The sequence below is a fragment of the Zootoca vivipara genome, chromosome Z2 (genome assembly GCF_965207765.1).
Source record: "Zootoca vivipara chromosome Z2, rZooViv2.hap1.1, whole genome shotgun sequence".
Lineage (NCBI taxonomy): Eukaryota > Metazoa > Chordata > Lepidosauria > Squamata > Lacertidae > Zootoca > Zootoca vivipara.
The window spans coordinates 3126025-3153071 of NC_142585.1; the positions used below are offsets into that span (position 1 = coordinate 3126025).

A 27047-nucleotide genomic window follows, 5' to 3' on the forward strand; every position below is an offset into this window, starting at 1 on the left:
ACTAAAATGATGGTGAATTTTTATGTGGGCCTTTTTTAAAAAAATCATGAACTGTTGTGGAAATGTGGGGAACTGAACTTAAGACTGGGAAAAATAGGTACCGGTACTGCGAAAACAAAGATTGACAGAATTGTCCATTCCTAATTCTAATAAATGAAAATTAAAAGAGAGCAGAATGGAGGAAATAGAAGAGTGTCCTAATCAACCAGAATGAAGTGCCTTGGCCTCTTTGCAATAAATGTTCATGTGTATTGTGTATACATACAATATATATATATATATATATATATATATATATATATATATATTCTCTCTTGGCCTTAGGGAGAGCATGTACAATTTTCAGTTCCCTCCAGATAGGGCTGGGGAAATCCTGGAGTGCTGCTGCCAGTAGATAATACCAAGCCAAATAGATCAATGGTCTGACTCAGAGCAGGTGGGGAGCAAGCATATCATCCTTCCTTTAAGTTTGCTTCTTGCACATGACATTTACATGGATTTTTTTCTCCTCTCTCTAGAGTGTGTTTATTTCACTTCAAATATGTGGGGAAGAGAAACATTGCAAGGTATGATTTGAGTGATAATCCGCAGTCGGGGAAGTGAACCATTTCTCCCCTCCCTTCCCTCCCACAACCAGCACTTCCTCCCCCCACCATTGTCACTGGGGGGTTGTATTGGCATTTGTGGTTAAGAAAGTGATGGGGAGAGGCACTAAAATGTGTAGGATTCATGACTGATTAATATAACCTCTCTGCAAACAAATTGGGGGAATTGCTCAATAAAGTGAAGGGTACTCACAAGGTTTGGCCCGGCCTCTGAGCACTCTCTGCGGACAATCCTGCTTCTCTTGAATGCAAGAATTTTCATCTGGAACTGACACAAAGGCCAGGCTTATTATTGGGGGTCAGTCCTTGCTCTGCATGGAAGATGTCTTGAGTTTGACTCCCAGACAAGCCCACGTATGAGAGGGGAGGAGGGCAAAAGGAGGCCATGCTTTTCCAGGATGGCGTGTGACCCTGCTTAGGGGTCATCCTGCACAGCTTAGAGAGCGGTCAGGGAAGAGGAAGACCCTCAGCACAGGGCAGCTAAGGCATCCAGCAAGTGGGCAAGCAGTCTGTTGTGCTCCAGGGAACACTCTCAGCAGCTGGGGTCTCAGCAAAAGACTTGCCCCATAAGAGGGAGACCTCATATATTGCAGCCCCTTAGAGCACCCCCTATCTAGCCCCAAATGCTAGTCATAAAGGAGCTCCACTGGTTGCTTACTCAGAAGCTACACATTGACTCTGGGTCCATAAGCAAATGCTGCTCCATTGCATTTCAGCCCAGACCTTTTGGTACTGGCATTCTCAAGGACTGGCACCACCTGCTCCTCTGACAGCTCCAAGGGTTGTCCAGCAGGTCTCTCCCCATGTGCTCACCTCCCAGGGTTCCACAACACTGGTTCACTTACTGCCTGCTACTCAAGGGTGTGCCTGGTTTGTCCTCTGGGGACTTCGTGTTTGGCACCAGGTAGGCATGACATAATGCAGCAAAAATCCCTCTCTCCTTTCTCAGGGTCAACAGTGCTTGGCTGTCAAAGCACATGGGCGCAGACCGGAAATCCCAGACTATGCCAGCCCTCCGCAGCAGAGCTGGGGCCATCCAAACCCGTCTCCAACACTTAAGCAGCCTGGACAGCTCCTTCACCCTTAACCACAGTAGGTGTTGAGAAGATGCTGAGGGGCAAGCAGTGTGGCCACTAGCTGGACTGCGGCATCATTCCTGGAAGGTTCTGGGAGCTTCTGTGGCTGCTATGTGCATCACAGGAAAGAGGGGGCCCTGAATTTCCACCACATGTTTGGCTGCATCTTAGCTGAGCTACAGTTCCCAACACCCTTAACAAAGGCCCCCTGCCTTAGACTATTTGTGTGTTTGAGAAACAACAGGGCAAATGCACCTAGGAGACTCAGCCTCTAGCCTCTGACCTCCGTGTTACAGTTGGCAGCCCAAGTCAGGACCTTGAGTCATCTGTGGATGTGCTGGGACTTGAACCCAGTTCCCACACATAGTAGCTCCAAGACATTCTCCTTTCAAACCACCAATAGCCCTTGCCAAAGCTCTCCAGAAAGCCTGTATTTAAACCCTGCCTGCAAATCTATTTCTGCTGTCTTCTGGATTTGCGCAATGAAAGGCTGGAGAGCAACACTTGTCAATGCCACTTTCAGCATCCTGCTTTTCCTTCTTCGCAGGTGCTGGCACGTCAGAGGCGGACATTGTGCACCAGGCTTTGCTGGAGGGCAACACGGCGACGGAGGTTGCTCTCACTGTCCTGGACACCATTTCATTCTTCTCCCATTGCTTCAAGGTAAGTGTTGGGCTCTGTGCTGGCCACCCCTACTCTTGCTGCTGGGCATGCTTCTGGCGTTGTTTTAGGAAGAGCCTGTTGCTTGGATGAGGCCAAAGAGGGGCACATCTTGCCATCACTCTGTTGGCACAGGAATGTCTTGCCTTCCATCCTTCCGTGTTACTATCTTTTAGCATGATGCACAGAGACCATGCTGTCAGAAAGACTTCCTGTCCTCACTGAGGCTTCCTGTGGTGATAGAACGGTGTCTGATTGCCTTCTATATATCCGCCTATAGCGGAGAAAGTGGGCTTGCCAACCAACAGTGCCCTGTGCAACTGGAGCATCCGCTCCCACCAGGGGTGTTTAATAGTTCCCTTTGATTTTTTTTTCTTTTTAATGTGCTTTTTATTGAGCAGAAGAACAAGTGGTGCTTGTCTGGCATTCCTTTGCAATTAGCCAAGGAGTCTAATGCCCTTATGAAAATGGATAAAACAAGAGAGGAAGGTTTAATTTGTTAACTAGCGATGACTTATTGGAGTGCAGGTGGCAAGGGTCTTGTGTTCCTTGTTCAGGGCAGGTCAAGAGCGCCAAAGGGGGTCTGTCCGGCCCAGCCTCCTGTTCTCACAGTGGCCACAAAGGTGCCACATTGAGAGGCCCACAAGCAGAACCTGAGAGCAAGAGCAGGACTGACTCTCCCCTCTTGCAGCTTCCAGCAGCTGCTGCTCAATAAGCATTACTGCCACCACCCATGGAGGCAGAGCATGGCCATCATGGCTAATAGCTATTGATAGCCTTATCTCCCATGGATTTGTGCAACCCTCTTTTAAAACTATTCAAGTTGGTAGCTATCATTACATTTGGTGAGAATGAATTCTGTTCATGCGAAGAAGGTATTTCTTTCATCTATCCCAAATCTTCTAACGTTCAGCTTATTTGGATGTCCATGAGTTCTGCGTAACGAGAGGGGGAGGAAAAACCTCTCTCTATCCAATTTCTCCATTTTATACACCTGGATCATGTCCCCCACCCACCCACCAGTTTTACTAGCCATTTCTCCAGACAACAAAGCCACTCCTTAATCATTTTGGTTGCCCATTTCCTCAGCCTTCTCTAGTTCTCCAGTATATTTTTTGAGGTCCAGCGACTTTCTTCCCAAGTCGTTGTTACAAGTGGCATCTGCACAGCTTTCTTCTGACCTATTAGAAACCCATGGAGTCCGCTGCTCTGGGTCCTCTAACCAAACCCTTGCCAGCCTTCTAAAAGTGGCACCAGTTTTATTTTGGTGAGAATTGGTGGCCAGTCTAGTATGCTTATACTGCTGTTCAGATTTTAAGTTACATTTTTGTGATGTAGCAGTACCACCTTGGTTCCAGAAAATGCTGCCCCCCCCAAAAGATGATATTTTCTGTTACCATTTGTGGCCCCTACTTTGTGTAACTCATTCAGCCCTAATTTGGTGCAGGCATTCAGAGATGTGTTATTTGCCTGCTCAGTCAGGGGCAAGTGCCATAAACTGTTTTCTGGAAACATGTGCTTGCTGTGTCAGCCCACCAAATTGAACCCTCACCCTTCTTTTCCAGAACCAGCTTTTAAGCAACGATGGGCACAACCCACTGATGAAAAAGGTGTTCGATATTCATCTTGCCTTCCTCAAAAATGGGCAGTCAGAAGCAGCCCTTAAGCACATCTTTGCCTCTCTGCGAGCTTTCATCAACAAGGTAGGTGAAGGAGAGTGATGTGATTCTTGATGGTTGTTATTTATATTATTTATGGACTGCTTCCCAAGAGATATCCTGAAGCATTTCACTAGATAGATGTGAATTAGCCTCTGTTTATCACAGCTGATACATCAGCTTTGTGGAGGGGTTCCTATTTCACTCCTGCATTGAGAATTTTTGACCTATAAAGCCTTAAACAGCTCAGGACACCAATACCTCAAGGACCACCTCACCCCATATGAACCTCCCCAGACCCTGAGATCATCATATGAGGCCCTTCTTTGTGTGCCACCTCCACAAGATGTTCAGAGGGAGCCAACAGGGTCTTTTCTGCAGTGGCTCCCCATTTCTGGAATGCCTCCCCAAGGAGGCTTGCCTGGCAACATCCTTGCATATCTTTAGGCACCTGGCAAAAAAAAAACCCTTTTATTTTCCACCAGGCCATTGGCTTTTAGCTATCTGTGGCTTCCATCAGTGAGTGGGATGGTTTAGTCCTGCCCTTTAAAACTATGAACAAATTTCGGGGTTTTCTTTATGAAGGTTTTAGTGCTGTTCATTTACTGTTGTTAAGCTGCTTTGAGCTACTTTTGTCTAAAAATAAAAAGTGATTAATCAGTCTAATTCATTAAAAATATCTTATAACTACTTCTACCATGATGGCCACACGATCAACTGAAACTTGTCATGCTTTTTAAGAAGGGAACATTGTTCTTCTTGCTGCCCCCACCTTTGCCCTGCCTTTAACCTCTGCCTGACCCTCCACCCCATCCAGTTCCCCTCGGCCTTCTTCAAGGGGAGAGTCAACATGTGTGCCACCTTCTGCTACGAGGTCCTTAAGTGCTGCACGTCCAAGCTCAGCTCGACCCGTAATGAGGCCTCTGCCCTCCTCTACCTCCTCATGAGAAATAACTTTGAGTTCACTAAGCGGAAAACCTTTCTAAGAACCCACCTCCAGGTTAGTGAAAGGGGAAGTCTTGGCAGGGGGTGGGGGTGGGTTGAGGGGGCAAAGGCAGGCGAGCTGAGCTGAAAGCAGGATCTTTGCATGCAAAGAGCTCAGCTCCCTTGCAGGTTTGTTTATGCGACTTTTATGTTAACTGTTTCACTCCCTCAGTGGCACGTGGAGGTTTCATATACAGTATATTTCCCTTGTGTGTGGTGAGTTCGTCAAAAAACGAAAAGGCAGGGTATGAAATAGGTTCATGTGAACTATTTTAATGCAATTTAAACACATGAATCATTCTGCTATTCTTGTAAAATAAATCTCCAGACTAAAAAGTTGTGAATGTCCTAGAAGGGTGTTTTGGGAGTGGGCATTATTCCATTCCCTCCGAGGAATTCTGAGCAACGTTCATCATTTGACAGGCCCCTCCCGCCTTTGATGCTCACAGAAACACTGCTAGGTAGGCTCAGAGAGAGTGATGGCACAAGCCCACCCAGAACTTTATGTCTGAGTGGGGATTTGAGGCCAGGTCTTCTCCTCCCTAATCCAGAACTCTAGCCAGTACATCACGCTGACTCCCAGCTGCACAAGGCAGCATTTTTGCAGTGTCCCTTGATCAGAAGGAGGCCAGTGCAAAATGATGATACATCCAGAGGTAATAATAAGCAGCCTTCTCCAAGAGCAGGTGTATCGCTGCCACCGCCACCGCCCCCCCCCCGCCCCCCGCATCTGGAATTATTCATGCTTGAAACAGAAACCCAGTTGAACCATCTGTCTTACCAAGCACAAATTGGAAGGAGCTTATCTCAGAGCATCATCCCGTGCAGGGCTGCAGTGGGCACCCTCCCCTGTGTGAGCAGCCAGTTTGCTCACAGGAGGTTCTCATTTAAGTGGTTATTCTCTTGCAATGCTCAGTTTAGGGACTACCATCCTGGGGGAAACTTGTGTGTGTGTGTGTGTGTGTGTGTGTGTGTGTGTGTGTGTGCAAAATTGGCATTCCTTTGATTTCCAGTGGGTTTTCCAACCTGTATAAGTTTGAAAACAAAGCCTTCTGCTTCTTCAATAGATCATTATTGCGGTGAGCCAGCTGATAGCTGATGTGGCACTTAGCGGAGGGTCGAGGTTCCAGGAATCACTCTCAATTATCAATAACTTTGCCAACAGTGACCGGCCAGTGAAGGTAAGTTTGATGCAACGAATCAAAAAGAAGAGGGAGGTGAGGCCAATAGGAAAATAAAAAGCTATATTCCAAATCAGACAAGTGGCCTATTAAGTTCCATACCATGACTGGCAGCAGCTCTCCAGGGTTTCAGGCAGGGGACATTCCCAACCCTACCTGGGAATGCATTGGGACTGAACCCAGGACCTTCTGCATGCAAAGCAGAAGCATATTTTTCCTGCTTATGAATGGTTGGAAAGGACCTCAGCTGAAGTCCAGGGCATGAAGGAACAGATCCAGGAGTACAAGTCCAGCAAAGTATGGGACAGGGTTGTAATGGGTGAGGGGGGTAACAGTGGCACAGGAAACTCACCCCCCTGAGTGACAGCCTTGCATGCATTTGCCTCTGCAACAAAACATCCTGAGGATACCTTCTCAAGGTCTACTTTCTTTGGACTCATTTCTAATGGCACTGCAAAATATAACATCTGGACCTTCATCTAGAACTGAGCCATAACTTTTCCTTTTTCCTTTTTCTTTTTGCTGGAAAGTTGTGGCTCAGGGTTGGGGGTATGGACAGATTCATGAAACCTACGACCACATCTCACCTTGTTTATTCCCACAACCGCATGTGTCATGCCACCAATTGATGACATCGGTCATATTATTTTGTTGGGGAGGGGAGGTGTCCCTAGTTGCTGACAGGCATCATTTTCTTCATTGCCACCAACATCACACAATACTTCAGAGTGGGGGTGGGAAGCACTGCCTTCACTCTGAGTTGGCTTTGTGACAATTCTGTTTAGCCATGAAGCCAAATCAGAGTGAGGGCTAAGGTTTTTGGTCTGGAGTGATGGGCAAGAATGACACTGATTACCAACCACCAGCAGCATATCAGCTGCAAGTAAGTTCACTCCACAATTCACCCGTTTATGCCTCCCTGGAAGTGCCATGATAAAATAAGGAGTTATCTCCATTGTTGGTGGCAATGTAAGATAATTCAAGAATTTTGGAATAAAATATATGAGAAATTGAAAAGGATGTTAAAAATAACATTTGAGGGAAAAAACCAGAATTATTCTTATTAAGTACTAGCTGGCCCTGCACGCGTTGCTGTGCGCTAGTCTGTGAAATGGAGGGTAATAGCCCCCCTTCAGATACCCCTGAGCCTCAGAGTCCCCCTGAGTCGAGACGAGATACTGTGGAGAGGGCAGGTTTCATCCCTGTGTCCCCCCCTGTTCTGACCCATTACGTATCCCTGCCCTCTATTGCCCCCCCTTACCTCCACTTGGCCTAGTCTGGAATGGGCGCCTTGGTGGCTTCAGTTGCTTGGTTGATGATGTCATTTGGTTTGTGGGTGTGGCTTAGATTTCACAGGAAGGGAGGGGGTGGAGGAGGGTACTACGCCACTTGAGGGTGCTGTTTGACTTGGTGGAAAACCAGGTCTACACCTGCCCAGGTGTGTGATTTGAGGGATTTTTGCCCCCAACAACGCTCGGGGAGTGGCCTGGATCGTTGTGTCAAAATTTCAGGACGATCGGTCAAGCGGTTACGGAGAAAAGTGTAGAACGCAGTTTCACAATTTTTACATTTATATATATATAGATGATCCCTGATAATGTGCCCAAAGATAGAAGGAATATTTTACTATATGCGGGAGCAGCAGCGCGGATGCTCATTGCCCAAAAATGGAAGGGGGAAGAGATACCAACAGTGCAGGATTGGCAAGTAAAAATAATAGAATTTATGAATTTAGCTAAAATGACTGCAGCTATAAGGAATATCCCCAAACAAAAAATTCAAAACTAGTGGAAATTGGTAGAGGACTACCTGAAGAAAGAAGGTATTAAAACTGACTTGGTGATTTGCTTCAATTAAGTAACGTATAAAGAGAGATATTTGTTAGATAAAAGAAGATTTTAATTAAAGGAATTTAAGAAAGCGAGTTAAGAGGGAAGAAACTTAGAGGAAGCGATATGTGAACAATTGAAAGTATTTTTTAAAAGTTCTTTTCCTTTCTTTTCCTTTTTTCCTTTTTTCGAAATTTCGTTTTATTTTGATCATTCATTTCCATGTTCTGTTTTTGGTATTTTCATATCTATTTATGTTTTTCCTATGTTTTGTAAATCCTTTGTTTCTGTTATATTTCTGTTATATTTTGTAATGTTTTAAAGAATCGAAATAAAGATCTTTTTAAAGAGAGAGAGAGAGAGAGAGAGAGAGAGAGAGAAACTCTTCTGGAAGTCGGAAGATCTCTTGTTTGGGGCAGCAATGCTCCCAAATACCAGTCACTGGAATCAGCAGAAGGGGAGAAGGCACTTGTGCTTGAATCCTGCCATTGGCCTGATCCAGCAGGCTCTTCTTATGTCTTATCTGACCCTTATGTCTTATCTAATTTGCTTGTGCAAAGCTTATGCAGCAGCTAATTAGGGAGGGGTGCCGTACCTCTGTGCTAGAGCATCTGATTTGCGTGCAGAAGATTCCAGGTTCAATCCTTGATGACATCTCCAAGTAGGGATGTGAGAGACTTCTGCCTGAAACCCTGGAATGCTGCTGCCAGTCTGTGCAGATGATACTGAGCTAGTTGGATCCAGGGTCTGACTCAGCATGAAGCAGCTTCCTATATTCTTAGACCATGCACTTTAATGAGCACTAGTTCTTAATGGTTAATGGGACGATTATGACCACAAGTATTCATTGTGCATTCATCCTGATCTGCTTGTGGGGAGTTTACACATCTTCCTGTTAGAAATTAATTTAGCTCAAGCTTTAATATAATAGAATTGTAGAGTTGGAAGCAACCCCGAGTCCTCTAGTTTAACCCCCTGCAATGCAGGAATCTCAGCTAAAGCATCCATGGCAGATGGCCATCCAACCTCTGCTTAAGAACCTCCAAGGAAGGAGAATCCACAACCTCACAAAGGAGACTGTTCTTTGTATTTCCCCTTCACTTTCCAAACTGCAAGTCTCTGTGTTTTGGGTTTTTTTAAAGTAAGTATGCTGTGCTTGGGAGCCATTCATCCATTTCAAATGCACAAACAAAAGTTAATAAGAGCCTCTGCTGTGTCTGTCCTTTGGCTCATCTAGTGCAGCATCTAATTTTCACAGTGGCCAACCAGAAGTTCCAGAATGTGCTTGAATCCCACAAACACAGTAAAAAGGCACGCACGCATGCACACGCGTGCTCACACACACACACACCAGGCTTCACATCTGCCTTCACCCTGATTCTTGCCTTTTTCATGTCAGTCGACATCTTTTCCGTCCGAAGTGAAAGACCTGACCAAGAGGATCCGGACAGTGCTGATGGCCACAGCTCAGATGAAGGAGCATGAGAAAGACCCCGAGATGCTGATTGACCTGCAATACAGTTTAGCTAAGTCCTATGCCAGCACACCAGAGCTGAGGAAGACCTGGCTAGACAGCATGGCCAAGATCCACTTCAAGAACGGAGATTTCTCTGAGGTAATTCATTGCTTTGGCTGGCCCTGGGCTGCCTGGGTGAGGCATGTGGGGCTGGGGCTGGGGCTGGGGGTTATTCATGGCACTGAATTCTGCCTTTGTTTTGCAGGCAGCCATGTGTTACATTCACATTGCGGCTTTGGTGGCAGAGTTCCTTCATCGAAAAAGTAAGTGTTTCTGAATAAGTTTCAGGTGTGCAGAATGTTGGAAGGTTTGTTTCGTGTTGCAGGGCAATTGCAGTTGCGTTGTGGAGTGGGGGCTTGTTTCTGCAGTTCTTGCATCACCTTGAAGCTGGCACACCATCCTGTGTTTTCTTTGTTTCGTAACGGATTGCTTTTGGCTTCCGCTGGCTTCGAGCCAGAGTCATTCCCACTATGGAGTAAGTTAGAGCCCAGGGGGATCTGGAACTGCCTGAGGAAGGAAGCAAAGTGGCAGCAGAGGCTGAGCTGAACCCTGGGTTATGACACTGTAGGTACATCGTCTTATAGACTGGGTAGCCATCCATCAGGGATTGTTTGATCCCTGCATGGCAGGGGGTTGGACTACGGTAGGTGTGTCCCTTCCAACTCTACAATTGTATTCTTCTATCCTCCACCCCTAACCTTACAGGGCTGCAGCACCAGCCCCTCGGTGGTAGAAATTCAGCAATTTAGCAACATGCCAGAGTGGAACAAGCTGCATTCCTCCTCCTTCCGGTCTACACTCCAGCATTGGCCCAGTTTCCAGAGGGTCAAGAAGGAGGATGGCAGCCAGAAGGGTGTGCCTTCAGGTCCATTCGTACCCCATTTCAAAGAGAATAGTGTAGAACAGGCATCCCCAAACTGCGGCCCTCCAGATGTTTTGGCCTACAACTCCCATGATCCCTAGCTAACAGGAGCAGTGGTCAGGGATGATGGGAATTGTAGTCCAAAACATCTGGAGGGCCGAAGTTTGGGGATGCCTGGTGTAGAACATGGGTAGGCAAACTAAGGCCCGCAGGCCGGATCAGGCCCAATTGCCTTCTGGATCTTCTTGAGCGGCCGCCATTTTAAGCAGCCTCTCTCTGGAGGCCTTTCATGCGCCGCTCATCATCCCTCCGCCGCTGCAGCCAGCCCCTGCTGCTCACAAGACACAGGTAAACAGCCACCAGGGCTCGTAGTGCTCTTGTATCACCCCCCCTCAAAAAAAAATATAGTGTAGATCAAGGTCAGTTGCGGCACTCGGGAAAGCTGGGTTGCATGAGGTCAGATTAAGAAAGATAACTTTACTGTGGGGTGGTTTGGTTTTATAACAGGCATCCCCAAACTTCGGCCCTCCAGATGTTTTGGACTATAATTCCCATCTTCCCCGACTACTGGTCCTGTTAGCTAGGGATCATGGGAGTTGTAGGCCAAAACATCTGGAGGGCCACAGTTGGGGGTGCCGGTTTTATAATATTTACTAATATTGAAAAGCATGTCCAATCCCCCATACATTAAGGTTTGGTTGACATAGGCTCTGTTCTGCTTTGTATCTTAAATAGTAAAATATTACTGGATTTCTATGTATAAATTTTGTGACTTATTTAAAACCTACCTGCTCCGAAAGAAATGACCAACAAAGTTATCTGCCTGGTGGATATGTTTTGGATATGGTTATACACTGCAGTGGTTTCAGTTTATTGGAATGACTTTGTTTTTGTCTCTCTCTTTGGGGCCTTTTAGTTATTAATCAATGGGTGCAATTCTTGCATTGTGTATGTTTGTTTCATGGAAGGGCATAAGATCATTTCTTCAGCTGTATTTTTCTTTTCTTTTTGTGCTTATCAACATAAATTTTAACAAGGAATTTTGTAAAAGAAAGAAAGAATATTGTTGAACTGGGCAGCCATAGCACTTAGGATTGCACTTTCCTTAAGCAAATAGCTGCCACAAATTCAATGTCCAGACTCCTCTGGAAGAAGAAGAAGAGTACTAGTTTGGATTTGATATCCCGCTTTATCACTACCCAAAGGAGTCTCAAAGCGGCTAACATTCTCCTTTCCCTTCCTCCCCCACAACAAACACCCTGTGAGGTGGGTGGGGCTGAGAGACTTCAGAGAAGTGTGACTAGCCCAAGGTCACCCAGCAGCTGCATGTGGAGGAGCGGGGAAGCAAACCTGGTTCACCAGATTATGAGTTTACCGCTCTTAACCACTACACCACAGGGGCAGCAAGGGCTTCTGCAAGGAGATTAGTCAGTGTTGGCTATTTAATAAACATTCTTTTTGGCTATTTGTGGGAAGTTTATATCATGTTGCATCAAAGCAAATGTTACCCCACACTTTTTAGTGCATTTTCCTTCCACTTTGTTGCAAAAAAGAATAGAACCAAACAGATAGAAGGGACCACAAGGATCATCTAGTCCAACTCTCTACAATGTAGGAATCTTTTGCCCAACATGGGGCTTGAACCCATAGCTCTGAGATTAAGTGTCCCATGCTCTACCGACTGAGCTATCCCTCAGGAAAAAGACTGTGCCAAAACTTTCTCTCCAGTGTGCTAATTTTCTACATGAAGGTGAAATGAGCTTTTTTTAAAAAAAATATTGGGGGAAGAAGGAGCGGAACCACTGCATAACAGTGCCCCCAGCTCCTAGCTCCTCCAGACAGTCCAGAAGGATGTTATCGTCGCTGGTGTCAAAAGCCGCTGAGAGATCCAGCAGGACTAGGAAACAGCTTTCACCTTTGTCCCTAGCTCGCCAGAGATCACCGACCAGCGCAACCAAGGCAGTTTCCCTGGAAGGGATTTTGATTGGAAGGGTCCAAATGGTCTGCATCTTCCAGGCATGCTTGGAGTTGTTCAGCAACATAGTGGGTGGTACTGAGTTAGGTTTTCCTCAGAGTAGACCCACTGAAATTAATTAAGTTAGGTTCATTAATTTCAATGGGTCTACACTGAAGGAAAGTGAGTTGACTAAGACCCAGTACTTTTTGCAAAATGTACATGATATTTCTGTCATCACCTGATGCCTTCACTTTGTGAATACAGTTCTCTGTCCTCACACACACTTGTATTGGAAAAATGCATAAGTATGTGCCATTTGTTTATTCTTAAAAAGAGAAGTGGGAGCTTTGCCAACCTTGTTGTGGATTTGGATTAGAATAAGGAACAAACAAATGTGGTTTGCGGTTCATTGCTGCACTGGATTAAAATGGACTTTTCAGGGACCATTCCACCTCGCAATGTCAGAAATTAAATTCATGACTGTTGTACTTCATAGAAGGCAAACAATGGTTTCTGCCAAACTGAACCTAACTCTTTAGTCCAGGACAAAATGACCTGGGCGGTTGAGGAGAAAGCAGTTCCCGCCTTTCCCCTCCTTTCTTGGCGCCATGGTGTTTGAAAAGTCCTGCACGAGCGCTGAGCCAATCTCCATCGGTTCGGGGGGGGGGAGTTTGGGCGGGGCATCAGCCTGTTTCTCTTGGAAGCGTGGGGGATAGGGACACACTGTTCTCCCTTCCTGTTTCTCTTTATTCCTACAGTCAGTGTTGCTTTGCTCAGCTCATCCATGTCTTTGGCCCGGGGCCCCCTGGAGAGTTCACCCTTCACTTCTGCGTGAAGCCCCATGTAAAACATGGATTGAACAGGTTCTGACGTTAAGTCCCATCTCAGCTTGTGCACTAACATGGCAAATCTGGACCAGTAGCTGCGGACTGACATCGAGCCTTGTTTTAGAGTAAACAGTTCCTCCTTTGTCACATCCGCTTGCGCTTCACTGGAAAGCATTACATCCATTGCTTGGTTGAACTCTCTGAGATTATCTAGCGCTGTACTTTGGGATGCAATGAGGGGTCTGGTCCATTCCCTGGCGGCCCCCTCTAAGTGGTCGATAATGAACGCTACCCTCTGCTTGTCATTTTTGAATTCCCCCTCCTGCAACTTCAGGGCGTACCGTGTTTCCCCTTTTTTAATACGTAGTCATAATACGTAGTCATAATACGTAGCCATGGCAGGGTTTTTATACATTCGCGAAATATAAGACATGCCCCGAAAATAAGACGTACCTTGTTGCGACTGACGCCAGCAGGAGCCCTCCTGCCAGAACACTGTGAGCCGCATGGCCCGAGGCAGAGCGGCGGCCGGAGGCCCGCTGGTCCTTCTGCAGCGGCGGGCGGCGGCGGGAGCCCTGCTGGCTTCAGCAGCCCCTAGCGATGGCGAGGGGGGCATTGCCAGCCTGCCACTGGGTGAAGCAGCCCCGCCCCACCCCCTGCAGAGTTTCCGGAGCCAGATCCCTCGGCAGGATCACTTCCCGCCCCCACTGCTTAAGAGGAGCTGCCGGTGGAGCGCAGGGAGCCTGGAGGGGTGGCGAGGAGGGCAACCTGTCCATCTGCCCGCCTCCCTCTTAACTGTTGTAACTTGGCAAAGAGGTTTCCCACCTCATCATCCCTGCAGGCAGCCAGCCACTTTAGAGGGGAGGAGGGCGAGGAAGTGGGGAGTGGGGAGTTCATTAATGTTTGGAGAGTCAGCTCGGGAAGGGGACGAACGAAGGGAAGGCTTTAAAAGCGTCACGAACGGGGAGATATTCCATTTGGAAGAGGAATTCGTCCTCTTGCTTTTTTCCCAGCAAGGAATCCCAATGCAACGGCTTGAGTATCTCCTCTTTTACATTGCAATCTGCGCCAGATTTGTAACCTATAGGGCTCCAGCGCCGGCACCCAGAGCTGATCTATCCATAAACAGTTCTTGCTTCACAAAACCCAAGTCTTGCAGTGCCATTAAAAAAAAAAGACATCCCCTGAAAATAAGACACCATGTGTTTTTTTGAGGAAAAAAGCTTTAAGATGGTGTCTTTAAAAGGGGGAAATACGGTAATTGACTTCCGTCTTGAACCCCAAGTACTTCTGCGGGTCCCCACGGAACTTAGTGACTAGGGCCAGTATCTTCTTTCCAAAGGCTCCTCTGGAGGGTGCCTGGTGAGATGGTAATCACTTAATTCCTGAGACAATGGGAAGTTTTTTCCATTTTCTCCCTCCTTGCAGAGAAACATTTGGTCAGTTTGGGAGTTTAAATGGTTTCAGGACTGTCTTCCTGTGCTGCTTCAGACATGTGGTTTATATATTTATGTATGTGTTGGCTTTGTACATTTATGAACATTTATTATATATCTAAGACCTTATAATTCTTATAACACCCCAAAATGGAAAGTGAACAAGGTCCTTGTCAAGAGAATTGGCAACTTAAGATGTTAGAATATTCAGAACTTACAGGCTTAACACACAAAACAAGAGAGCAAAAAGAATGTATAATTAAAGAAGAGTGGAAAATATTTATTGAATATATGGAAAATTATTGTACACAGCTGAAAATGCTGGCAGAATGAAGATAAACTCAATTATAAATTAAGATAAATTCAAAAGAGTAAACAATATTGGACTGAAAAGTGGGGAATTGATTTGAATGGTTATAGTAAAATATGCAGGAATGTATAATATGTAATATGAACCATGGAAGGAGAAGAAGGGAAGTCATTGGATATTTTAAAGTTTGTAAAATGTTTATTTTGAAATGTAGAAAAAGAGATTTTTGCAGGATTTCATATGGTTGTAAATTGTACTTCATTTTTCCTGGCCTGTAAACTGCTTTAAGTAAATAAATGAAATAATGAGCAAATCATGCACGAGGCAGCTAGATTCCATGCCCTGCAATGCAAACACAGAAACAGCAGTCAGTGCTAGTGATGTCAGGGGCAGGTAAAATGTGAGATGCATAATCTCCATGTGGTTTGTTCCCTTCCCACTGATCTCTCTCCTTCTGACTGTAGAACTATTTCCAGCCGGATGCTCATCTTTCAAGAAAATTACACCCAATATTGATGAAGAGGGAGCGATGAGAGAAGATGCAGGGATGATAGACGTTCATTACAGTGAAGTAAGGAGGCTAATGCACACTGAGAGCAGAGCATGTGTGCAGTTTCCATCAAGACTCCAGCATGTGGGAGATTTATATTCGTCGTCCTAGTCAGAGCTCCCCCTGCCCCGCCCCCGCCTCCAGTGATAATTGTAAGATTGGAGGGAGGCTTGTTATTGGGAGGGAAAGGTTAAGGTTCACAAACACACCACACATTTACTGTGGTCTCAGTGAAAATTGCCATCATCTGCCTGCTATTTTTATAATAGGGGGGGAACTGATGTGCTCTGTGGTGATCACACTATTTGAATAACATCTGGCTGTGCTCTTAGGATGGAACTGGTCCAAACAGTCACCTGACCTTGTTCTGCATTTTCTGCTGTGTTGATTTCTATCCCTTCAGAAAAAGCACCATGATCCCAGCAACTTCCCTTGTTTAATCTTTTTTAAAAATAAAATAAAATAAAATTCTGCCTTCAGGAGGTCCTGGTAGAGCTATTGGAGCAGTGTGTTGATGGCTTGTGGAAAGCAGAGCGTTATGAAACCATCTCGGAGATTTCGAAGCTGATCATTCCAATCTATGAGAAACGACGCGAGTTTGAGGTACTGGCTCACAACACAATACTATATGCACATCCGTTGAGAAGTAAGCGCCATTAAATTCAGTGGAAATTTGCCTCAGGTCAGTGGAGAGCCTTCCCCAATCATGTGCCCACCAGATGTTTGATGGGCTGCAGTTCCCATTCGCTCTGGCCGTTGGCCACAGAGGCTGTTGCTGGGGTTGGAGGGAGTGGTCCCCTTGGAACATCTGGACAGCACCAGGAGGGAAGGCATGGAATCCAAATCAACCTTTCATTTGAGCATCCTCCATATAGGGGATGGCCACCCAAACTGTGACTTAAGGCTCATATCTAACTTCATGGGGACTGGGAAGCTTAACATGTGACAGCAGCCCTGCTGCATCCTGGGAGCTGTGCCATGTGGGGAGAAGAGTTCCTGGCCAAGCAGAGTGTACCCCATCCCTGGGTTTAGACCCTACTGCAGTCACCAGATGAAATAGATATTTTATCCCAGCTGCCTTTCATCAAATAGCCTAAAAATTCCCTTAGTGCCTCCTGACATCTCTCAAGGAAGTACAGAACTTGGCACTAGACATCGCATGGTATGTTAAAGGAGATTCCAAGGTTTTAAATTAAGATTTAAAAGTTCATTAAAAAGATAAAAAATAGTTCTTAGGAAAAAGGTTAAGATGCAAGAAACCTTAAAGGTAAGGGTAAAGGGACCCCTGACTATTAGGTCCAGTCGTGGCCGACTCTGGGGCTGTGGCGCTCATCTCGCGTTATTGGCCGAGGGAGCCGGCATACAGCTTCCAGGTCATGTGGTCAGCATGACAAAGCTGTTCCTGGCAAACCAGAGCAGCACACGGAAATGCTGTTTACCTTCCTGCTGTAGCGGTACCTATTTATCTTCTTGCACTTTGACGTGCTTTCGAACTGCTAGGTTGGCAGGAGCTGGGACCGAGCAACGAGAGCTCACCCCGTTGTGGGGATTTGAACTGCCGACCTTCTGATCGGCAAGCCCTAGGTCTGCGCCACCTGCGTCCCTCAGTGTTCTATCTAAGGAATCCTAAATTAGGGTTTCACTTCTCCTTTATCCTTAGAACAACGTATCTTTTCCTCCATATCATACTGAGATTCACCTTAATCTGAATCCCAAATTAAGTTCCTGACTAATTATAGCCCAGAGATCTCTTGGAATCTAAAGACTTAGATCTTTATTGCAATACACATGCATAAATTGTAATGCCCATCAACTTGATTTTCTAGAAGGGCAAAGCTGTGAGTCAGCAAACAACTCAACCCCATAATCCACCCCAAAAAATTTTTTAAAAATGGTAAAGGTAAAAGGTAAATCACCCCTGGATGGTTAAATCCAGTCAAAGGTGACTATGGGGTGCAGCCAGCATCCACAGATAGCTTTCTGAGTCATATGGCCAGCATGACTAAACCGCTTCTGGCGCAACCAAACACCATGATGGAAACCAGAGTGCATAGAAACGCTGTTAGCCTTCCCACCACAGTGGTACCTATTTATCCACTCACAGTGGTTGGCTTTCAAACTGCTAGGTTGGCAGGAGCTGGGACAGAGCAACGGGAGCTCACCCCAATGCGCAGATTCAAACTGCCAAACTTCTGATGGACAAGCCCAAGCGGCTCAGTGATTTAGACTACAGTGCCACATGCTCCCTTATGCTCATTAACATATGCTCATTAACATAATCTCAATCAGGGACAGCCACACAGTTTGTTAGGAGCAACATCAACAACAGCAAAATAAAAAATCACTATGTACTGAGCAAGCTTTCAGGTCTTCAAGACCTGATCTTCAGGCTCAGTAATAACAACACTTAACATTTGTGCCGTGCTTCCAACTGCAAAAAGCACTTCAAATGCATTATCTTGTAATCCTCACAACAACCCTGTAAGTCAGGCTTCCTCAAACTCAGCCCTCCAGATGTTTTGAGACTACAATTCCCATCATCTCTGACCACTGGTCCTGTTAGCTAGGGATCATGGGAGTTGTAGGCCAAAAACATCTGGAGGGCCAAGTTTGAGGAAGCCTGCTATAAGTGGTACTGTGCCCCCTATTACAAAGTAAGGATGAGGGAGATTGTGGGTAAGAAAGGCAGCATGCCCAAGGCTACCCGATGAGTACGTGGCAGAGGTGAAATCTGAACTAAGGGGGGGGGAATCAAAGAAGTTCAAATTTTGGCAGGGTGTTGTGCTCAGCTTGTAGGCTTGCCTTTACAATGAAGAGTGCAGAAGAAGAGCCCTTCTGGATCAGACCAGTGGCATATCTAGTCCAGCATCCTGGTAGCCAACCGGATCCCTGTGGGAAACCAGCAATCAGGACCGAGTGCAAGAGTATCTGATACTCAGAGGCACAAAGGCCTCTGACAGTGAAGGGAGAGCTTAGCCTAGCTACTATGGCTAGTAGCTGTTCATAGCCCATTCCTCCATGAATTTGTCTGGTCCTCTTTTATAGCCATCCCAATAGGTGGCCATCCCTGTGGTAGCTGTGTGAAGGCTTTCCTTTGAATTGTTCAGCTTGAATGGAGGTCCACAAATTCTAGGCTTTCAGGCTGAGAAAGTCTTGGCTAGGTGCTACGGCTCTCCAGGTACACTCCTAAGATTCTGTGATAAAGAAGGATTGACATCTCTCTCTGTTTTTGAAAGCATAAGGCTTGGCTCTTACCCAGATGTGTTCCTCGCCATAAATGAAGCATGCACATTCCTGATTAAACAAGAGAGCATGTTAAGACTGCAACAGATTGCAGGCATGTTTTTCACTACACCTCTCCATCAACAATATATCTCCCTCCCTACATTCTCTTTTTTATTTTGCCCTCTAGAACTCGCTGCTTTATAATATTCAGCTGCTTGCCACCTTTATTTGGGTGTCATTTTCTTAATGAACCTCTCTGTGTCTTTAAGATCAATTCAGAGACAAAAACGAGAAGCTGTAGCAACAACACAAAAAAGAATTAGCAGTGAATGATTGTTCTTTTCTTTTAAAAAATAAAAATAAATGACTTTTCTTGAAATATTTTTTAACAACAACAAACAAGACACATATAACATAACTCGATTATAAATTTAATTCCAGTGTTGCTTGGGGGTTCACAAAAAAGGAAAGTTCCAAACAATCATGGAGAAGATGTAGAAACAGCAATATGAAAGGCCCACAGAGATAATTTATGAAATTTAATTTATAGGTCAAAATGTTTAGGTATAATACCTGTCCATATAGGGCAATGAAAATCTGGGGGAAGGGCTGTTCCCTGTTGTCACAAAACAAATTCAGCAAACAAATCCAGACATTCTAAAAACAATTATAATTGAAAACATCTCAAACCAATTAAAGCTTAAAAGATCCTAGAAGCTGTTGAAGTTAAAAGCATTCTTCCATCCGATGATCTTAGGGTTGCCATGTATGTTATTATTCAGCCTCCACATATCTAAGTAAACAGGGATGTATTCAAAATCCTCCTGAAAGTTACTAATGATGGTGACAGGTCTACCTCACTAGGGAGGGCATTCCACAACTGTAGAACCACCACAGAAAAGGCCCTGTCATGGATCAGTGCCTACTGGGCAGTCCCTAGTGTCCAAGAATGATAAAATCAATGCTGGAGGCCAAATGCTCCAGCGTTTGGGTGAGGGTGTTCAGGGGTAAACAGCCGAGCAATTGCTTCAGGGCTTTGTGCGGTGTGTACCTTCGTGCATTCTTCCCCATTTGTCAAACAACTGGGAGAAAGGTAAAATCCCGAGCTCTGCTCATGATGCAGAAACAGCCCCATCTCTGAGCCAGTGGTGCACAGCCATCCTTACTTAACTCTCCAGTGTATCACAAGTAAATCTTCATTGGCAAAGCACAGCTCCTTGGGTTGGTGCTCAGCCCCACATCAGAGTTTGCAGGTGGTGATAAGTAGGCTTTGAGCTTCAGCAGGGCTTGAACTATTTGGCCAATCTTGTTTTTGCTTCATCTCCAGAAACTTACACAAGTGTACAGAACACTTCACGGTGCTTATACTAAAATCCTGGAAGTGATGCAGACTAAAAAAAGGCTGCTGGGCACTTATTTCCGAGTTGCTTTTTATGGACAGGTAAGTGTCTCAGTCACTTGGGGAGTCGCTCAGTGGCGGAGGAGGATCTGCTTTGGTTGCAGAAGTTCCCAGGTCCAATCCCCAACCACATCTCCACATAGGGCTTGCTGCTGGAGAGCTGCTGCCGGTCAATGCAGAGATGGACCCTTGGTCTGACTAGTATAAAACAGCTGCCTCCTATGTTCCTCAGACTGACACCTGACGTGATCAGCACCAAAAGCCTTGATCTTGAGTGGCCTTTGCAAACTAGTCTTTCCCCCCTCTGTTTTAGAAATTACAAAAATTGTTTTTTTAGAAATTACCTTGCTGTCCACAGGCACAGGTGAGTGGTGTAGCTATGCTTGCCAAAGGAAATTAAAACCTGCATTCCGAATGAAAAATTTACATCTGGACCAGCTGCTTTCTATAACCTTTATAAATTATGCAGATTGGGGAAATTTGCACCACTTTTGCACTCTTTTGTTTTCTGCTTTGCATAATTTATTCTGGTTTTGTCTAGTGGTAAGATGGGAAAGGGAGCTAGATCTCTATTTTCCCACTCACTCTTACTAATCTACTCCTTTAACATCTGTTATGCCAGTAGGCATTGGCCACCACTTTCAAGCATATCTTTACAGCCATGAGGACTCGGAACTTACCATATTTTTCGCTCCGTAGGACACACTTTTTCCTCCTCAAGAGTGAGGGGAAATCTCTGTGCGTCCTATGGAGCGAGTGCCATGGCTCTGGCCATGGGATCCCTCGGCTGCCTCTGCCACCGAGCCAGTGCCTCTCCCAACCGCAGGCTCCGATCCCTGCTCTTGCTAGGGGCAGGGGCGCACCTTTCGGCTGCTCAGCCGCCCTCTGCCGCTGCCCGCCTCTGCCGCTCGCAAGAGCAGGAATCGGAGCCTGCGGTTGGGAAAAGCACACCTCTTGCAAGCTTTTGGGCGCTTGTCCATCCGCCCGTCCACCTCTGCCGCTGCCTGCCTCAGATGCTCACAAGAGCAGGGATTGGAGCGACGGTCGAGAGAGGCACTGTGCTGCACTGTGTCTCTCCTGACTGCAGGCTCCGATCTCTTGCGAGCATCAGAGGTGGGCAGCTTCAGAGGCCAGGGTGGGGGCGGACAGAAGAGCGCCCGAAAGGGCTCCTTTTGGCCGCTTCTCCGTCTGCCCCCACCTCTTCCGCTACCCACCTTTGCCACTTGCAAGAGCGGAGAGTAGCCACGGTTGCCCCGCCAGAACCAGCGGTAGGATGATCCCGCCACTGCTTCTCGCAAGAGCAGGCTTGGTAGGGAAGCTTCCTTCTTTCTCTCTTTCTTCCCTCTCTTCTCTCTTTCCTTCTCTCTCTCTCACTCTCACTCTCACCCACCCCTTCCTTCCTTCCCTTCCTTCCTTCCTTCCTTCCTTCATTCCTTCTCCCTCTTTCTCTCTCTCTCTCTACTTCCTTCAAGTCCTTCCTCTTGATTAAGAAATAGGTATTTACGGTACATCATTTAGTGAGTTTCTTTTAATGTACTCAATTATTTAAATTGTACAATTGTACAAAGCCTTAGTTTGTTTGATAATATTATGTTTTCATGCCTGACGATTAGATTTTTTCATTTGCATTTCCTGTATCATTACACCAATCACAAATTATTTCAGGAATATTTCAGGAATAATTAAAGTTCCTATTAAAACCACAATCAAAAGAGTAACACAAAAAGCAACAGTGAAGCAGAAGCAGCAGCTCAGCTCCATTCAAACGCTTTGCAGTCTCCTCAGTGTGGCATAAGTAGAGATTTAAACTGCTATTTTGTATACACACTCAAAAAGACTTTAGCAATGGTACAAAACTGTGTGGCATTCCTTTCCACAAATGTAGCTTTGCTGGAGCTAGGAGAACCTCATGATTGGAAGGATGTTTTTTTTTTAAAAAAACCACACAGGTGCTTATCCATTGAGGGACTTGGAGCTTATTCTGAGTTTTGTTGCAACCTCAAACCACTAAGTAGGATAAAATAACAACAAATAGGTACATGGAGTGTTAGGGCTGATGATTTTTTTTTGAAAGCTACAACAAAGTCATAAATAAAGTCATAGGTTTGGTATATACTTTTGGTATATTGTGCCTCTCTTTTCTGTCTCTTATGAGGACTGCCCTTGCCATTCTTTTTAGCCAAAATGTCCTTTCACAACCTCCTTCCTTCCTTCCTGGGCCGTCCTTCCCATTGGGTTTACTGGCTTGTTGCACCAGGGCGCTGTGTGCTCAAGGGTGCCCCAGCAAGTGGGGAAGCTGCGCAGCTTTGCCCAGCAGGGGCGCAGAAGGGGCACCTAAGGCTGGGCGTCTGCCGTCCTCTAGCGCCCTCCTCCAGTCCTGCGCAGTGGCAGGAAAGGGCTCAAGAAGCGCTCCGGCGACCATTTGCGGTGCTGAGAGGAGGGGCGCCCGCCGGGAATTGTGCCCGCCTCCCGGGTGGGGCGCACACACCAGACAGGGAGGGAGGGAGGCTGATCGCTGTACACCTGGCTCACCGCTGCCTCCTGCCTTCTGCCTCCGAGCTTTGTTAGGGTCATGCTGCTGGACTGTTTCAGGGTGCTGGTGCAAGATGAGCAGAGACTCACCAGATTCCAGGAGGTGCCAGGGATGCAGCACATGCAGAAGAGAGAGACAAATGCCCCCTCCTCCTTTTGTAGAGTTCCCGGCCCCCAACCCCACCACCTTTACTTCCTCTCCTCTCCAGGAATCCAGCTCAATCCCTTTTAACCCTTGGCAAGCCAGCTCCCCCTCCCTCTGGTGTCCATCTCTGGGTCCTGCGCTGGGGAGTTCCACAGTTGAACTCTGCCTTGCATGAAGAAGTGCTTGATTTTATCTGTCCTGAATCTTCCAACATTCCGATTCCTTGAATGCCCTTGAGTTCCACTCTCAGGAGATGGAACTCTCCATCCACTTTCTCTAGGCTAGGCTTGGCTTTTGAAAATTAGGGGGGCTCAGTAATTAGCTAATTGGGAAGCACTGCTCTAAACTAAAGAGCCCCAAACGCTGCAACCTTTCTTCATAGGAAAGTCTGCCACCCCCGTGATCATTTTGGCAGCCCTTTTCTGAACCTTTTCCAACTCCTCAAATGTCCTTCATGAGGAGAGGCAACTCTACCCCACATGAGGTTACTGCATAGATTTGTGACCAGTGGGGGGTTGCAGGGCTCTGTCCTGGGCCTGTTGTTGCTCAATCTATCTGTAGACATCTTGGATGGAGGAATTGAGGGGATCCTCATCCAATTTGCAGGTGACACCAAACCATAGCTGTCAGCTTTCGGATTTGAAAATAAGGGATCAGCAGCCTCACCTGTCCCGGGGACAGTCTACGGTATATCTAACAATTCAGGATAGCAGCGGAAAACGGCGCTGGAATAAGGGAATTTCCTTTTTTTTTAAATTGATTTTTATTATTTTTTTCCTTACATCAGTATAAATCAACACAATACAAACACAAAATTATAAACCAATCCCATAAATACACGAACTAATTGCACCTTCTCTTAAAACCGTTCCGCTGAACTTGACTTCCCCTTTACATCGTTTTGGTTTTATTTGGTCAAAATCTTAATTATCCGCTTTTTTACCTTCTTTGCACATTATATCATCATACATAATCCTGTCTTCTAATCAGACCATATTTTAACAGTTGTAGATATTATGTCAATCCTGTAAGTGATTTTACCATATTACAATGCCTTCTAATATATTCCCAGAATTTACTCCACTCCTTGTAGGTCTTTTGATCTTTTTGCTCTCTTAACCTTCCGGTCAACCTGGCTAATTCTATATATTCCGACATCTTTCCTCTCCACTCTTCTACTGATGGTATTTCTGTTGTTTTCCATCTTTGTGCAAGTAGGATTCTAGCAGCAGTGGTGGCATACATAAATATTTTTACATCCTCTTTTTTGATTTCATTCCCTATTAAACATAATAGAAACAGTTCTGGCTTTTTAGGGAATGTGTACTGTAACATTTTTTTGATCTCATTATATATTAATTCCCAGTACGGTCTCACTTTTTTACATTGCCACCACATGTGGTAAATGGAATAAGGGAATTTCCAGCAAAGAAAGGGAAAGTTGACAGCTGTGGCTTGGAATAAGGGGGTTTCCCCCCCAAAAAGGGAGGGTTGACAGCTATGCACCAAACTGAGAGGGGCAGCTAATGGCACAGAAGACAGAATAGGGATTCAAGATTACCGTTTCAAATTGGAGAACTGGGGGCAAGCTAACAAAATGAATTTATATAGGGACAATTATCAGGTTCTGCACTTAGGCAGGAAGAACCAATGCTCAAATATAGGATGGGGGGCATGTGAAAAAGATCTAGAGATCTTAGTGGACCACAATCTCAACATGAGTTCACAGTGTGATGCAGCTGGATAAAAAAATGAATGCTATTCTAGGCAGCGTCCACAGAAGTCTAGGGTCCAGATCAAGGGAAGTCATAGTCCTGCTCTGTTCCACCTTGGTCAAGCCACACCTGGAATAGTGTGTCCACTTCTGGGCAAAACAATTTAAGAAGGATGTTGACCAGCTGGAAGGTGTGCAGAGAAGAGCAGCCAAGATGATCAAGGGTCTGGAAACCAAGCCTTATGGTCCCCCATCCCTGGAGTTGATGGAGGCAGCTTCCTATAACCCTTTAATCCACTGTAAGGGAATGCAAGGGCTGTCCTGTTTTGTGAAATAGCACTTCCATTACAAATCCTTCCCCATAAACGGATAGTCCCATCCTTCAGCAGTCTGCATATTTAAGAAGGTGGGATAGATGCTCTACTGTTCCATGTGCGTTTGCACCCAGTTCATCTTCATGAAGTATAACCTACACTCTGCTTTCACCCTAGAGGTGAATGTCAAAGTTATCTTCATTGCAGCCAGCTGTGATCCTCCTTACAGGATTTTGCAAAAACAGGCTATCCAAGTGATATCTGCATTCTGTCTGGTTCCATATTCACCAGCTAGGCTGCTGAAGGACACCAGCTTAAAAAAAGGTCAGCAACTCTGTTTACCCGGAGGGATCTTTGCACCACGGTGCTAGATATGCTTAAGACGGCCTTGCTTCCTTCCTTCCTTCCTTCCTTCTCTCTCTATCTTCCCTCCCTCCTTCCCTCTCTCTTCCTCTCTCTCTCTCTCCCCTTCCTTCCTTCTCTCTCTTTCTTTCTTTCTCTCTCTCACCCCTTCCTTCAACATTTGCTTCAGATTTTCCCCCCCTTGTTTTCCTCCTCTAAAAACTGGGTGTGTCTTGTGGTTGCGTGCGTCTTATGGAGTGGAAAATACAGTATTTTATGAAAGGGGAATCTAGGAAAGCTAAATTCTGCACCCAGCACTACATTCATCACTTGCTATGCACTCCCATGGAATGCAATTCTGACCATAGGGTAGATGTTTGATTTGTAGTCACTGCAACCATTTTTAAATTCCTTCCAATCATGTTGTTTGTTGTGCATTTCTGATCAACAAAGGCTTTCTTTGAAGAAGAGGATGGCAAGGAATACATCTACAAAGAGCCTAAGCTAACAGGTCTATCAGAGATCTCCTTCCGACTGCTGAAACTTTATGGGGGGAAATTTGGAGCAGAGAATGTCAAAATCATCCAGGACTCAAATAAGGTGACACAGAAATGCATGCAGCCCTCCCCTCTTTTGGCAGCACCCACCCTCAGCCAATGTAAAGGCAAAAGGACCCCTGACCGTTAGGTCCAGTCATGGACGACTCTGGGGTTGCGGCGCTCATCTCGCATTATTGGCCGAGGGAGCAGCATACAGCTTCCAGGTCATGTGGCCAGCATGACAAAGCTGCTTCTGGCAAACCAGAGCTGTGCACAGAAACGCCGTTTACCTTCCCGCCAGAGCGGTACCTGTTTATCTACTTGCACTAGATGTGCTTTGGAACTGCTAGGTGGGCAGGAGTTGGGACCAAACGACGGGAGCTCGCCCCATCACAGGGATTTGAACCACCGACCTTCCGATCGGCAAGCCCTAGGCTCTGTGGTTTAGACCACAGCACCGCCCGCCACCAATGTAGGAGCAGGCATTGCAGAAAGGAATGGAGATTTTGTTCTGAGATCTGCCTCTCACTTGTGATCAAGGAAGATCACAAACCGTGACCCATTTTCGTCAGGGAAAAGGTCAGCCAATGGAAAACTAATCAGAGAGCTTGAGGTAGTCAGCTCTTGCCTTGCTGGCTGTAAGCTGCTGCTTTGGAAGCATTTATATACAGTTCTTGGCCGAATGGAAGGCTGGACTAGGAAAAGCCAATTTTAGCCAGGGATGTCATCCAATAGCGATGCAAGAATAAACCTTCTAAGATTGGGTACGTTCATGTGACAATTTATTCTGTTTCCACATTTCCCCAACAATTGACTTCTGTCAGCATTATAATTTAGATTTCACATGACATAAAAGCCACTTCCAGAAATATAGTGGAAGGCAGCATTCACATGACAGTTTTTTCACTTTGCATGACATTTCCCAAATGGTTAAGTTCCACATGTTTGAGCTTTCACATGGCATAAGTCACTTCTATAAAAAAGTGGGAGATAGTGCAAATTAAGTACTCATTTTCTGCCATTGGAAGAAAAGCAGTAGGAGAGCAGCAGGTCATGTGGATCTTAGATTCTTGGTCAATGATCCCTGACTGTGGTGCAGAGCTGTGTTGGGCCTCTTTCCTTACTAGTTTCCTCGTTTTCTTCCTTCAGGTGAATGCCAAAGACCTGGACTCCAAGTATGCGCACATTCAAGTGACTTATCTGAAGCCCTACCTTGATGAGAAAGAGCTCTCGGAAAGGAAGACAGATTTTGAAAGGAACCACAACATCAGCCGATTTGTGTTTGAGACACCATATACTTTGTCTGGGAAAAAACATGGGAGTGTGGAAGAGCAGTGCAAGAGACGGACGATCCTTACCAGTGAGATTGGTCTTCTAAGATGCTGG

General features: G+C 45.9%; 1 protein-coding gene across 2 annotated transcripts in view; it reads left to right on the forward strand.

Moving 5' to 3' along the window:
• Positions 1-27047, forward strand: part of DOCK11 (dedicator of cytokinesis 11) — a 167437-nt gene that overhangs the window by 126877 nt on the left and 13513 nt on the right. For both annotated transcript variants that reach the window (XM_060270268.2, XM_060270269.2), the window contains 13 exons: positions 519-566; positions 1555-1697; positions 2229-2344; positions 3907-4044; positions 4817-4999; positions 6051-6164; positions 9393-9608; positions 9715-9772; positions 15366-15472; positions 15932-16054; positions 20004-20117; positions 25576-25722; positions 26811-27021. In XM_060270268.2, the coding sequence (XP_060126251.2) occupies positions 519-566; positions 1555-1697; positions 2229-2344; positions 3907-4044; positions 4817-4999; positions 6051-6164; positions 9393-9608; positions 9715-9772; positions 15366-15472; positions 15932-16054; positions 20004-20117; positions 25576-25722; positions 26811-27021 (1718 nt within the window). The remainder of the gene's footprint in view (positions 1-518; positions 567-1554; positions 1698-2228; positions 2345-3906; positions 4045-4816; positions 5000-6050; positions 6165-9392; positions 9609-9714; positions 9773-15365; positions 15473-15931; positions 16055-20003; positions 20118-25575; positions 25723-26810; positions 27022-27047) is intronic.